Source organism: Typopeltis vanoorti, chromosome 10, assembly GCF_054136105.1.
Source record: "Typopeltis vanoorti isolate ZY-2024b chromosome 10, IOZ_Tvanoo_1.0, whole genome shotgun sequence".
Classification (NCBI taxonomy): domain Eukaryota; kingdom Metazoa; phylum Arthropoda; class Arachnida; order Uropygi; family Thelyphonidae; genus Typopeltis; species Typopeltis vanoorti.
In genome coordinates, this window is record NC_143558.1 from 61,295,281 (window position 1) to 61,311,129 (window position 15,849).

Here is a 15,849-nt window from a genome sequence, read left to right on the forward strand (position 1 = left end):
TGTTTGCTTACTAAATGCTCAAGGTGAATGATACAATGAACAAAGTGACTGACATTCAGGATAGTTGATATCATGTGTCAATTGCCCAACTAGGCCAGTATTTTGACCTACCATAGCTGGTGCTCCGTCTGTTGCAGTAGTAGTTGAGCATTTAATAAATGCTTGGTTAAGTGCATTTTTGATGTCAATACCTTTTGTGGTTTCCTTTTAGCTTATCAAGTCTAAGAATTCTTCTTTTACATTTCCATCATTTGTAACATAGCAAATAAATATAGCTAGCTGAAAGATATCTTTAATGTCTGTAAATCCATCCAATGCTAAGCTGAAAGCAATACTGCTGAGAGATGTATTTATGAAATTAGTTCTACAATCGTACGTTCACTGCAGAGTGATTTGAAAAGCTGTGTTGCTTTCAGCTTAGCATTGGATGAATCTAGACATTCAAGATGTCCTTCAGCTAACTATATTCTCTGAAGCTAGAATTGCAATCACATCGCTAATATTCCCTTTTACAAATTCTCCGTGACTGTAACATAGTTTATTTCGAGTAATATTTCAAGCTAAAACAAAACTAGTTTCAGAAGCTAAATCACTTTGCTTACAGAGGAAAAATAGGCTATTTTGTTGAGCGACTAAATTATATTTCTAATGTTTTATCTTGTTTTTTTGCAGTTCTGATTCAGGAAGAAATTCAGATGCAAACTTTTTATGATTACATTCATGGTGGTAATTTAAATTACTGGCTTTAAAGTGGTATGGATGTATGACAGATAAGACACAGAGCCTTTTCACCCTTAAAAGTAAAATCAGCTTTCCATTGTTGGTTAAACACTCTTTTCTTGTTCTTATTTCTGTTTTATACTCTTCTGTTGCTCAGTCATTTTAAACAAGGGTTTTATAACTCACTAAAATCAATCTTAAGTATTTATTAATCAGAAAAGTATTCATCTACTAACACTACACTAATTATGTTCTGTTACCACCAAAGCACGTAATAACTTGTGCGTACTGCATGAAGAGTGATGACTCAGAGTCTAGGCAACAGAGGCGGTGGATAATGCAGCAATCATAGTAGTCACTTTTGGAACTAATTTCGGCAGGAGAGACACAGGCTATCAAATTTCAAAACACTTTTTACCAAGCAAATACAATAATAAAATCCATGTTAACAACCCTTTTGACCATTTAAAAGCTAAAAATTGAAAGTTTCAAAATATCTGTTTTTTACTTATCTTTAAAGCATTTATGAAATAAAATATTCTAATATTGGTACATACTATACTACTATAGATTATTAATATAAATGTTTAGGAAAAATGGCACAATGAAAACCAATATTGTCTCGGGAGCTGCAGTTTTCCCACCTAGGCCATATACACTATCATTCCTCCACTAACAATCTATTCTGCACATCACTAATCATTGAATGCCCACACATCAGCCCCCTCACAGACTTATTCATTCCTTGCTCACCTGCATCCCTCACTTGCTCTCCACCAACATTCTTCCTACTTGCTTTACCATCTACAATCCCTTGTCCAGGCACCTCTATACAGTAAGACTCATAGGAGACTTAAACCAATCATTATTTACATACCTCTTTTTAAACTCATTCATTGACAAAGTACTCACAACTTGATAAGCCAATCGCTGCTGTTCAAGCAAAAAAATTTAGTCCTAACATCCTGACCAAACAAAAATTATAAGGGTGATCTCTTACATCCTATCATGTAATGAAAAATTCTTCTGCCTATAAAACCTATCCTAGATAACTTATGTTTCATACGGTATCTTTCTACCATATCTTATACTGTCACTTTACCCATATATCAACATGTCATCAGAGCATTCCACATCTATCACCATTTTCTCTCTCTCTCTCATGCTCTATTCCCCCTACCCACTGCATCACTCCCAAGATACCTAATCAGTGCTCAGCAGTCCAGATGTGCTTTGAGAGAATAACTTCTTTATCCTATTTGTGTGTTTTCAATTCAGTGTGCATAACTTACACTATGCCACATTGAGCTTTCATCAATTTTCATTTGCCCACACGGTAATCAATTTATATCATCCTGCAGAATTGTACATCATGTTAATGATTACACTTTGCATCAGTTTGATGCAAAGTGCAACAGTTATAAAGATGCTTGTGATGATGCAAAAAATGATATTCCTCCTCAAATCAACTCTAGTAGCAACCAGGGTTGCTTAAGGGTCAAAAACCAGACATCTGGGAGAAGAAATTCACATCACCTTTAAGGAAGCATCAGTCAGAAAACTGACTGATGTTTTTGACCAGATGTCCAAAACTTACTTTCATATGGACTTAGCCAACCATTTAAGTACTCATTTAAATTAAAATGTTCACATTTGATGTCGCTAGATGCAGTGTGGTCACTCCCGTACCTTGCCGGGTTTTGGGAGTCAAGTTTTCTGCTAGAATAAGTGGTAGGGGCACAGATTCCCTTTCCACACAGAGTTTGTAGGACAATCGCAAACATTCATGCCCGTGGTGGAATTCAAACCGACAGCCTCTTAGCTAGAGAGTGGACATGCTAACAACTCGGCCAACCAGGCCAGCGAACCATGGTAAACAGTGAAATGTCAGCTACCAGAACATATTCCAACTCAACATCTAGATGACAGGAACCATCAGCATAAGGAGTATCAGTGGAAAGGAACTCAAAATTGAAGAAGAGCTGCAAAAATACCACGTGGACATGGCATTACTGAGACTAAGAAGATTAAAACAGGTGAGATCCTGCTGAATAATAAGTATATGATGCTATATTCAGGCAATAACGATCAACATAAGAAAGAAATAACAAAAGCATTCAACAACAACATGAAGATAAACTTCTGGATTGAAAGACAATTTCAAGTAGAGTTAAGTGGACAAACTTCAAAATAGACAATGAAACTTATCTGTGCCCATAGTCCCACTGAAAACCTTCCCATAGAAGATCCTAAGGAAAAAGTGAAGGAATTTTTTTTTTTGAGTCATAAGAGAGGCAGATGAAAAAGAAAAATGAAAAAAAAGTGGAGCTTGTTAGAGATCTAAACAGCGAAGAAGGAAATGAATTTCACTAAGCATTTAGAAATGTTTTGGGAAAATTTGGGAAAAAAAAAGGGGGGAGGGGCAAGCACCTAATGGATTTCTGCTCACGGTACAGACTACTAACACAATGTGTCAACAAAAAGATGTGCATAAGTTCACATGGAGAGAACAAAAAAAATAAAAAATAAATAAATAAATAAATATATTAAAAAAATAAGAAAAGCCTCATTGATTATTTTATTGTTGATACTGACAGCTGCATGCTAGTTCAGGATACATAAGTATACAGATCATTTGGAATTAGAAGTGAAATGAAACAGCTCAAAAACAAGAACCAAACTATGGAATCTCAGGAAAAAAAAACAAAAAAACAGACCGATTCATCGAGAAATGTATATGGCAAAATTGTAAGGATAGAAAAATTAGAACACCAAAGTGGACACAAGATGCTTTTTTAAAAAGCAACCCTAGAAAAGAAGGAAGCATACCAATAGTTCCCAGCAAATAAGTCAGCCCAGAGAGAAATGAAATATAAAGGAACTAACAAAGACTTTGGTAAGAACACAAAAAATAAATAGCAGGAAAAATAAATTGCAAAATATTTTTCAGGCTACTGAAAAAGCCTGAAGAATATTTGAAAAATACTGAAAAATGGAGGAAAGAATACTGTAAAAGGAATCCAAGATGATAAAGGATGAAAACTGATAAAAATATTCTAGATGTCTGGAGTAATTACTTTCAAAGACTGCTATATGAAACAAGCAGTGACAGTTTGGTAGTAGAAAATATTCAGCTACGATTGTTATGTTTACTTCTTGTTTCATTTAAGTGTTCCAGAGTAATTAATCCAGATGACTTTTCAAAATTTACTTCTGCTTCAAACAGGAGTAAATAATACTCAAGCTAGAAAAAGCTATCAAAGGCCTGAAATGTGGAAAGGAAGATGGAGCAAATTATATTCGACTAGGAAATGCTCAAATATGAAGGTATAGAAGTTTTGCATTAGCTATATTTGCATAATTCAGAGAACCTCATCAGAAAGTCAAACTGATGAAAGCTAAATGTTAGAATTACAGAGAAATTTCTCTACCAAGTGTTCCATATAAGATTTATGCAAACATAATTGAGAAGAGGCTAAGAAAATTGTGGAAGAGGACATTATATAGAGCAATACATAGTCTAAATATAGACTATGGACTTACACTCTCTCCTGGAATAAACACATCACATCAATAGTTTCCTCGGCATCCAAAAAACTAGGCATCCTCTTTAGTGGATGTTCACAGATTTGCAAGTTGAAATTGATTGGACAACTGTCCTTGTATATAACTAATTTAGTGTTTTGACCAATTTCTCTCTTATTCCATAAATTTATTCATTTGACTCTCCACCATACAAACTTTGCCTATTTCATACTTCATTTGCCAACTTCACAAAAAAAGTGGACTAAACACCTGAAAAAGTTTTACTTTTCAGGTTCTCCATGCAGGATGCATTCAACGTTACTGCCATTTTCAGTGTCTTTTTATTGCTGACTTTCATGCCAAATTTGTAACAGCCCTTATTCAATTTAGTTAAAAAATCCAGCAGAAGTCTGAGAAATTCCTTAAGTATAAACATCGTCTACACACACACACACACACACATATTAATCTTGGCTTTTATATATATATATAAGGTTTAAATGCCACTTTCATTCATAATGTGATCCATATAGATGATAAAGGATGTGCACCCTTCTCTTATGCCTGATTTTATATCAAACTATTTTCCTGCACCTCCTCCAACTATAACTGCTGACTTAAAATTTATTGGCTATGTACTGCTCAATATGGCATCCCATTTATACCATATAACTGTGTCAAGTTGAAGAGCTTTTCTCGTCACCATGTCATATGCTTTTTCTAGATCTACAAAAGTAAAGAAGTTATACAAGCTCATCCAGAGAAGACCTTTATAAGCAACTTCCTTATGTGGGATTCTAATCTTGCAGCCTTTGTGTCTCAAATCATCAAACATTGCCTTTTACCAACTCTGTTACCAAGGTAGACAATGTATATATATTTCAAATAATGATAGTTATTTTGTGGATGGATTTTTGTTATATTTCATTATTTTTCAACTATTTGTCTGATCCTGACAATCCCCTTTTGGCCTGAACCCAGATTGTTCTTTTTCCAAGTTTCTATTCTTCCACAATACTTCTTAGCCTCTTCAAGTATGAATCTTGTATAAACATGAAATACTTAATAGGAAAATTCCTCAATGAATGTCCTGATAGCTTTTTATACCTTAAGTATTGATAAGCACTCTTCACTGCATTCCTCTTGAATATTTTGAATGCTCTGTTACTTTCATTTAGAAATCTTTAAAATTAATACAGACACCCAGAATATCTATATTCAATTTTTATGTTCTCTTTACCATTGATTCTTTTCACAGAACTCATTTTTCCATTTTTTTCTAAGCTTATTCAACAGCCACTAGAACAATCTGCCATGTTCCTGTCATTTATCTTCTATATTCTTACCAGTTTTCTCATGGCTGGATGTTCAGCTTTATGTAGAAAGTTAGCATTCATGCATTTTTTTCTGCATTCTCTCATGGCATTGGCTGGTGTGTTAGGAATGTTCAACATATGCCAGTACACCAAATGTTCAACATGCTTTCTACTTTTCTAGAACAGCTTCTTACTTTGAGTCCACTACAAATTTCAGATTTTTTCTATCCTTGCAAACAACTTTACGACATGCTTTCCTGGATGTAGGAATGTTTTCTTCATTCTTCCACCAAGTCTCCAAGGGTAGGGTCAGGGTGTGAGGTACTGATATAACAAATTATGATATACACGAACAAAGGAAAAAATGCCAGTGAAATAAAAAGATTGAAATGGATTGGACATGTACTAGGAAAGGATGGAGGGAAAATTCCAAGGGCAGCCTAATATGTATCTCAGAAAGAAAACATTTACTTGGGCAAGAATGACAGAAAAAGAAAGAAGGAAAGAAAGATGGCTGGTGGGGAGAGTAGAAGAGAAGCAGAATTAGTTGAAAAAAGCAAGGCTAACTAGAAAAGATGGACTCTTTACTTTAGGTGCCAGGGCAAGAAGAGGATAGGCAAATAAGTATAAGAACTATATATCTTTTGTTTGAAGAGGAAAATAAGTGGAATGGGTTGCTGGAGAGGTGGGAGGGGGAAGAGACAAGTGTACTCTCAATGAATAAGCGGTTGTGTTGGAAGTACATGTTGGTATGTTTTTAAATTACTGCTGAAGCAATGAGGCCAGCATATTATGCCTGTTGACTGCATATGTTCTTTAGCCAATTTATTTTGTAGGATGAAAAACCCAAGCTTCTGGGGGAAAAATCCAGCCATCCCATATGAGAGTGGCTAACTCACCCCCCCCCCCCCCCCCCCAAGATGAGAGTGAAACCCAGGTGTTTGCAACTATAAGGTAATATCATTATGAAATGAGCCACAGAGGTCCCCTTAAAGAAAGAGAAATGTGATGGGCATTGTGTGAAGAATGGTTAGTGTAAATGTCTTGCACACAGACATGGCTGGATAATAATAAAAGTCAAATCACATTGTTATTCTAAATTTTAGGAATAAATTTCTTAACCAGAAAATGTTATTGTTATTGTTACTTATAAAAATAACATTTTAATTTATCAAAATATGATGCAACAGTTCAGGCTTTGCAGTATATCAGTTATTAAAATAACAGAAAAGTAAAAGTAGCTTACATGATTTTCTTCAAAGTTTTCAAACAAGGATACAGGTATAATCTGCTTTTCTTCAGCAGCACCAGCAACAAGAAATGGGGATAAAACTACTGTATACAAATTTCGAAGTAAAGGAGATTTATAATGGAGCACTGCCTAGGCAGGTAGGAAAGGAGGAATAGATAAAAAGAAAATTAGGAAATTATTGATAAATACACTTTTTATGATATACAGTGGTATCTCGCTAATCCGAACTAATAAAAAACCGTGCTCATTCGGATTAGCAAAAAGTTCGGATTAGTGAATTTCTCCCCAAGAGACAACAACAACAACTAGCGTTTAAGACAAAAATAATCAGATTCTAATGGTATATCAATTTAATTCTGTAAATAAATTAACTGATAGAGAAAAAAATCTACTGTACTGTAATATAAAACAAAATAATAGTAATAATATTATTATTTTGTTTTTTATTTATGTACATATATAATGTACATAAATAAATAAATTTATGTACACAAGTTTATTTTAGTAAAACATTTAATTTGTACGTACCTGTAGTGTTGAGGATTCTGATTTCATAAAATTGCATAGTTCAGTACATAAATGTAATTTGCATAAAAAATATCACTTTCTTGTACACAACACAAAAAAAGTTTCAGAAAATAGCACAAAAAAAGTTTTTTTTTATTTCTTTGTAAAAAAAAGTCCCTGATTTTCTTTTGCTTCTTTGAAGCTAAACGTTTTTCGAATGCTTCTTCTCGGAGCTGCATTAGCAACAAAATTTTGTGCAATGGCTTATCATTCTGCTTAGTCCATTTTATACACATATTAAAACTTTCAGCTGCCTCTTCATGCTTTACTTTTTTTCCTTCGAGTTCTTCATCGTCTTCTAATTCATTCTATAGCGTCATATTTATAATTTCATCATCTGATTTGATTTCGAATTCACTTTCGGCTCTATCTGTAATCCATTCTGCAACATCTGTTTATGAAATTTCAACATCTGGATTTATATTTATAACCAAATTATGCACGTTTTGAATTTCCTCTTTTTGTGTATATTTGTGATTCATGCCGAAAATACAGTATATACTGTACAGTATAAAAAAGCAAACGTGAATACACAATAAATCAAAATAGTCCTCCAGTATAACCGTACAATCGACAGTATGAAAAAAACACTGTACCGTAATAATAATAAAATAAATAATAGTTAAAATAATAATTATTCATTAAAAATAATAGTACACAAAATAATAATACGTAATAAATAAAACTTTTTTCTTTCAAACCGCAGTTCGGATTACTGGAGGTTCGGACTAAAGAGGTTCGGATTAGGGAGATACCACTGTATAAAACAAATTGAAATAGTAAATATATTTAAATGCAATTAATCATTTTTTAAAATTTTATTTGCAAATCTAGAGCTTTATACCATGGGTGGGTTAAAGAATTTTTTTTTCTAATTTTATCGATTATATATATATTTTTTGTACTTTATTTGTCTTACATTGTCTGGACACCCTGCTCTAGAAACCAATCATGGAACCTTTTCAAGTTGCTTCAGGCCTCCAATAAGCAGGGCAATGGTCTCACACTGGGCAATGAAATTCATCTCTCACCTAAAGATAATCACAAACACCCATGCCCATGGCAGGATTCAAACCCGCAGTCTGGTGGATGGAGAGTGAGTACGCTAACCACTTGGCCAACCAGATCGACAATTTTCAAAATTCCTTTATATTAGAATATACGGGATGTTTCTCAAAAGATGTACTTTTTTTTTTCTGTGTTTACAACATTTCATGGGTGGGATTCAGATATTAGTGCTGTCAGTGAACTAAGAGCTAAGATAATTAGAAAAATTAAAGATGGAAACTTAAACTTATATGAAATAAATTTATTAGCTGTAAAACTTTTGCCTAAATATCATAGACATCCTCAGTACATTGACAATGGAACACAATACAAAATTACAATTAAAATATAATTTTCAAAAAATGCCACTATAGTGTATTAACACTATACTGGTGTATTTTACTGACTCTGTTGTCCTATTAACATCCCAACCGGCCATGACGTCTATAGACATCCAGCAAAATCTAGATACAATTCTGTAACACCTATTGAATAATATGGAAACAAAGTGCAATTAGGTCTCACTATTTCATCCACCACAGCCAATAGAGAGGTTAAGGACAACAGATAGACAGTAAAATTCCTAAGTATTAAAAAAAAAAAAATTACAATAATGCAATAATCAGGAATTTGCATAAAAATGTAATAATATTTCACCATAAAGGGGATAACCGAAGGCCATCGGATCTATTTAAGTTAGATTAGTGTATAAAGGTCTCAACTCTTTATATATGCTCTATAAAAGAATCAACTTTTATGTGAAAGCTTAGTTTTCTTCCAAAAAACTATGTTTAGTTGAGATAGAATGTTCTGCTAAGCCAGACTTCCAGTTACTGGATATAAGATTTATGTTCTTCATGACAGATGGCTGCAGATCTGCCAGACTGTCCAAAGTGACACAAACCACACAAGTATGGGATCAGGTAGACACCTGGAAGGTTGAGTGGAGAATACTTGTCTTTAAGTGAAGAAAGGAAGAGAGAAATCTTTCTGACAGGATGAAAGGATAATACAATGTTAAGAGGTTTTAGAACTTGAAGCTTTATATGTTCAGAAATCCCTTTAATATAAGGGAGTGGAATCCAAGCGATATCTTCAGGAAATCTAGAGACTGGTTGATTAAAGCTGTTGAAGGCTTTCTGAATAAAAGATTCATTAAAACTATTTTTCAAAAAAAAACTGATTTTTCAAAAAAAATTTATATAATTCAATTCTTGTTGTAAAAGGTCTTCAGTAGAACAAATATTATGAGCACAATGTAACAGGGTTTAAATAGTTTCAATTGTTTGACTAGAAAGATGACGAGACTTAGCATGGATATAATGATCAGTATGAGTTTCTTTTCTAAAAACAGAAAATTGTAAATTACCATTTGGTTGATGAAGAATTAAAATATCTAAAAAAAGTAGTTGATATTTTTTTCTTCTTCTAAAGTGAACTGAATTCTCAGATGAATTCTATTTATTTTTGAAACAAATATTTTTAAATCTGATGATGAATCTTTCCATATTGTAAATATACAACCGACATATCTGTACCATACTGTAGGTTTAAGAGAAATGTCTATGTCCAAAGTGGGATTTGAGCCCATGGCATACTGGTTGGAGAGCAGAAGCATTATCCACTCAGCCAACCAAGGATGACTGGTCTATCAAGTAGACATAGTGAAATATCAAGCAGTGAAATAAATGACACAGATCATCGTGTTTAGCATCTTAACTCAGAAGCCTTGGAAAATATGGAGAATATTTTCAAACGTCTGCCTATATTGTTAATTCTTCTCTAATTATAGAACTGATGTAGCAATGGAGAAGATTCCAAATCTGGCCAAATGAGCATAATTACATATCAGTTTTGTAGTCAGAGAGAAAACAATCTCAAATCAGAATTATGGCATTGTACATACCAGACAGAACACAAAAATGTGTCATTCAGTATTCACCCATAGGGTGAGATGTGACATACAATCTCTTACAGTTTTCCACCTGTTGGAAAGCACATGTAACAAATGTTACATGTGCTTTCCTAGAGAAAAAAAAAAGTTACATTAGAATGGAAAAGAGTGATTTCAAGTTATATAAATCAATCATCGATAGTTAAGATAAATCCTATATTCATTTGTATTTTTAAATTTCTAAAGATGTAGGTATACTGTGAAGACAGTTCACAAATATTAATTATACATGAAAATTCAACTGAAAAAAACTTTAAATTGGCATGTCATATGTATTGCCTAAAGTGTAAAAAAATGTACTAGCTTTCCCAAACAAAAGGAACATAAAAGGAATGACTTCAGTTATTGTTTACGGGTTTCTTCAATTAACAAGAATATATATTTATTATAAGTAATACTATTTATATATGACCTTAAATAAATGGTATCACTTATCCCTTGTGTTATTTTTGTGTAAAATGAAAAAAATATTAATATCAACAGACCTCCATGGAGTCAAGAGACTCATTGTGGGAGGTCCCACTCTCATATGCAGTTCATTGTACCTTCACTTAAATGTGAGTAAGAGAAATTCTATAATCATTTATATTTTAAAATTTCTAAAGATATAGGTATACTATGAAGACTGTCCCTGCACTCACCACACTCTCAGGCAACGTATTCCAATCACCCACCACTCTCCATGCAAAAAATCTACTCCTCATCCCCTTTCTCAACACTCACCTTATACAGCTTCCTGGTAATTACCCATTACCAACTTATACATTTCAATCATGTCTCCTCTTCCTTATATCCACCAGGCTCTGTAATTTGCATTATCTCAATCTGTCCTCATATTCCACATTCAGACCTGAAACCAACTTAGTCAATCATCTCTGGACCCTCTCCAACATCTCCCCATCCTTTTGAAAACCTTACAAACAAATCTGTGCACAGTCTTGTACAATGGAATCAAAATATCCATAATTCTACATGTCAGTGTTCTCCGTATTGTTCCCATCAGCCACTGTGTCATCCTCACAATTTTAGCAAAATGTTCACAAAATTTCAAGTTCCTATCCACCACAACCCTCAAATCTTTCATCCCCTATACCTCCTCCAAAATATCCGCATCATTCCTATACTCTGCATCCCATCTTTTCTTACAAACAGAGCATACTGGCAATTTATCTGATGAATTCAAAAAATTTAATAAAATTTGCCCAAATCCTTATAATCTACCCTATATAAATAAAATGCTAAGCCTTTTTGTGTAACGTTTTTGTGTCATGTTTTTTGTCAAGTTATTTGAAACGTTTTGAAACTCAGGGACTACCCTGAGTGTTGAGTCTTCAAAATTCGAGTCATCAGAATTCAAGGAGAACCGGCCTACCAGTCCTGAATTCGGGGGGGGGGGACCCTTTCGAGTTTTCCAAATTCAAGTCATCAAAATTCAAGGAGAACTGGCCTACCAATCCGGAACCCCCCTTTTGAAGACTCGACACTAAGGGTAGCCCCTGAGTGTCGAGTCTTCGAAATTCGAGTCATCAGAATTCAAGGAGAACCGGCCTACGAGTCTGGAACACGGGGGGGGGGGGGGACATAGGCGCCAGAGCCCCCTAGTAATCTTCATAAAATCCTTATTAATAAATTGCTAAATTTCAGTGACTCTTACATTGATTGCGATAAATGTACTTCTTAAATGAATCAAAGAGATGGAAAACCACTAATGGTCTAAAACATATTTCCGCAAAAACATGTATCTGCACATGTGCATCATATTAAGAATTAAGAGCTATGAAATATAGTTCAAAAGTACATTTTTTTCTGCAAGGAACAATGATGACTTTTTTTTTTATGTTCTATGTACAAAAATGAAAGGATAATTTGTAATGCAATTTTTGAGATGGTTACCCCCCCCCCTTTTTTTTTTTTTTTTTAACTAAGCCACCAGTAGAGCAGTAACAATAATAGTCACAGTAGCCTTAGAATTTAATAAGAAAAAAAACAAACATACAATACAAGTACAAAAAACTGTCCTGATGGCACATAACTATTACACTGAATTTTCCCCTTGATTATTCTGATCTGTATACTGAGTATGCTACATGTCAGTAAGGCAGCTAGATGGAATTTCATTTGTTTTAACAGAATGTATTCTGTTAATAGCACTGTCAGTTCAACAGTGATATTAACTTGGCTGTTTAATGAAAGGCTTGCAACAGAATAGGTTCCTAGAGAGTAAAAGAAGATAAGATAGTGGCAATGCATAAAGGTGGTGGTAGAATGGAGGCATCAAACTATAGGCCCATTTGCATTTCTTCTGTAGTTAAGATTTAGGAGAAATTGATAAGAACTCGTATACAGAATTGGGTAGATTCGAGCAATATTAATTATGTAGGCCAGCATGAATTTGTGAATGGATGCTCTAGCTGTAGTAATCTGGTTACTTTTTTTTGCAATACAAACCTTTTAGAAAAACCAACTGGCTTGGCTGGCCAAGTAGATAGCATACCCGCTCTCCAACTGTGGGTTTGAATCCCCTTGGGCATGGGCTATTTGTAAAAAGCCTATTCTAGATGAGCATGACAGCTCTTTCAGTCTAAGGCTCATCATGATTGTAAAAAAGTGAAAAGAGCAGTGGATGAGGATAAGACATACATTTTTGTTTATTTCTTTTTGGATTTTGCAAAAAAGTGTCTGACAAGGTGCTACATGCCAAATTGTTTTTTTTAAGTTGTAACATATCAGTTTGGATAATTGACCACTGGTAGATTGTAATGGTAACTGGTTTTCTGGTAGATAACAGAGTTCTATATGGGAGGAGCAATATCAGGAAGCAGGACAGTTACAAGTGGAGTTCCACAGGGTTCAGTATTGGAACCATTACTGTTCAATCTTTATGTCAATAATATTATCATGGGACTATAGGAAGATATTCACTTGTTCTTGTTTGCAGATAATGCAAAGTTTGGGAGGGTTATTAGTAATAATGCTGATGTTTTGGCTCTTCAAGAGGATTTAAATAAGCAGGAAAGGTAAGTAAATGATTAGGTAAATGAAAGGTGAGTAAATGTTAGTGTAATGCAAATAAATGCAAGATTTGAAATTTGGGAACCATCAGTTGGTGAGTTACTTGAAGAAGTAGAATGAAGCTAGGGATCTTGGGGTGGTTGTAGATAGAAATTTGAAGTCCAGATGAGATTGCAAAGGTTGTGAAGACATCACAGATAAATGCTACAACATTCAGGACATTGATCAAGAGAGATTAAAGCTTCATACAATGGTAGTGGACCCACTATAAAGCTGTGAACAGATCACATCTGGATTTTTGTGCTCAGATCTGGTCCCAAGCATTTGAAGAGGATGAAGTAACCTTGGAGAGGGTACAGATGGACAGCAAAAATTATATCAGAACTGTACAACATTGTTTATGATGACAGACTGAGAACGTGCAGGCTGTAGAGTTTAGTGGATAGACAAAAGGGGGGAGGGAGGATGATTTAGAAATTTAAGCTGTTGAAGAGTTATTATTGGATTAACACTAGGGAGATTTTTCATATGGCGAATGAGGTGAAGGAAGTAGAGAAGTAGGGAAGGAAGGCCATTACTGGAAGTAGCTGAATAAAAAGGCAAGAAGCTTTTTTGCATGGAAAGTGGTGGGAGCATGAGATGCATTGCTTGAGACTGGTGAAAGTGCAAATAGTGGATAAGTTTAAAGAGTGAAACAGCAGACTTTATATTGACTAACATTGACCTCCCATGATAAGTCTTGTGACACCATGCAGGTTAAGAAAATAATTAGTTATCTGTCAAAATTCCAATATTGTCAGATCTTATATTTTTGTCTTCTGAGGCAATTATAACTGCATAGTCTGCCTAGATTTGGTCTTATTGTGGATTTTTCATGGCATTCTTATATCGTTTTTCTTGAAACTGTATTAGATTCTACATTTCACTTTTGAAAGTTGCTTGACTGATTCTTTTTAGAACTTTCATATATATATTTTTCTTGTCAATATGGAATTCATTTTTATTCTGCTCAAAACTAAATTGATTACTTTCTATTTAAAATCCTATGAATTGCTATCCACAACCAGCTGGCCTGGTTGGCCAAGTGGATAGCGTATCTGCTCTCCAGCCAAAAGGCTGCGGGTTCGAATCCCACTGTGGGCATGGATGTTTGTGATTGTCTGTGGAAATACCAGTGGTGGTGGTCGACAGTAGATGGCGTTGGTGTAGTTGCGGTCAGATGGTGATTGAATGGTGGAGACTGAGTTGTAGAGCAGGTGCTCTACCTCGATGAGTCCTTGGATCTCCCTGGAGGTAACAACAACAACAACAGTCAATGAGCTTATTTCTTGTTTTTTCTCTCCATGTGAATTTTTATATATCTCTTTATGATGCAGCATGGCACTTGTAATGACTGATCCATGTCTTGCACAGAAATCAAGCATATTAGCTTTGCTCTTTTCTCTAAAATTTTCCCAAACCATTTCTATGTGTCTGGTATTCATTTTCTACATTGCTGTTTAGATCTCTAACATATCTACTTTTACTTTGTCTGTTGTGCTCTTTAAGGATTCAAAAATTTCTACTTTTTTCTTAGCAGACCCTTCTTCAGGACTATAGGCACAAATAAGTTTCTCAGTCTTTCACTATCGAATTCCTCAGTTTAACGTTTACTAACATTTCTACTTGAACTTTCCTGCCATTCAAGACTATCTTCATGTTTAGCACAATACTACAGCTGCTCGTACATTTCCATGATCACTGCCTCAATCATCTTGTAGGTGTTTTAGAACAATCTTTCTATTTATTTCTATTTATTTTAGTAACACCAACTATGTTAAAGTGTTACTGGTAATCAGTTTATGGAATTAACAACGCATATAAAGTATATTAATTAAAGATAACTTTAATGAATAACTTCTATATTTCGGCAATGTGACATTGCCATCTTCAGGAACATAAAGATATGGTATGTGCACACAGGCACTAACACAAAGCAAAAGAGGAAGAAAGCAAGAAACTAATATTGTTCCTAAAGTCCTAATGGTGCCCTCTTGCAGGCTAATTTGGTAGTCTTGGCAGTTGGGCTGAAGTTCTCGTAATGTAAGTCTCCCAAATTTGGGGCAGTTTCATGCACCCAAATTTGTTGAGGTTAGGAACGTTTTTTAGAGCTGCTGAAGATTCTTTGAATAATCTTTCGTATTTAAACTTGCTGCGATGAATTATTTTTGTTTTCTTCCAACGAATTTTATGGTGGGTATCTAAGGCATGGTCTGCCAGCCCAGAGCAGCTGTATTGGTGAAACCGGATGTAGTCTTGGTGTTCTGAAATCCTGATATTTGCTGTTCTGCCTGTTTGGCCAAAGTAGGACAATTTGCAGCTGCAAGGGACCTGGTATACACCAGGTAGGTCTAGGGGAAGTGGTTGGTCTTTGGTAGAGCAGATAAGGGATGCCAACTTTTTATATGGTCTGTAAC

At 34.5% G+C, this 15,849-nt stretch overlaps 1 protein-coding gene across 3 annotated transcripts in view; it reads right to left on the bottom strand.

Moving 5' to 3' along the window:
- Seipin (lipid droplet biogenesis associated protein seipin) overlaps nt 1–15,849 on the bottom strand; it is a 126,810-nt gene that overhangs the window by 72,601 nt on the left and 38,360 nt on the right. For all 3 annotated transcript variants that reach the window (XM_090398764.1, XM_090398763.1, XM_090398762.1), the window contains exon 5: nt 6,808–6,942. In XM_090398764.1, coding sequence (XP_090254890.1) covers nt 6,808–6,942 — 135 coding nt within the window. The remainder of the gene's footprint in view (nt 1–6,807; nt 6,943–15,849) is intronic.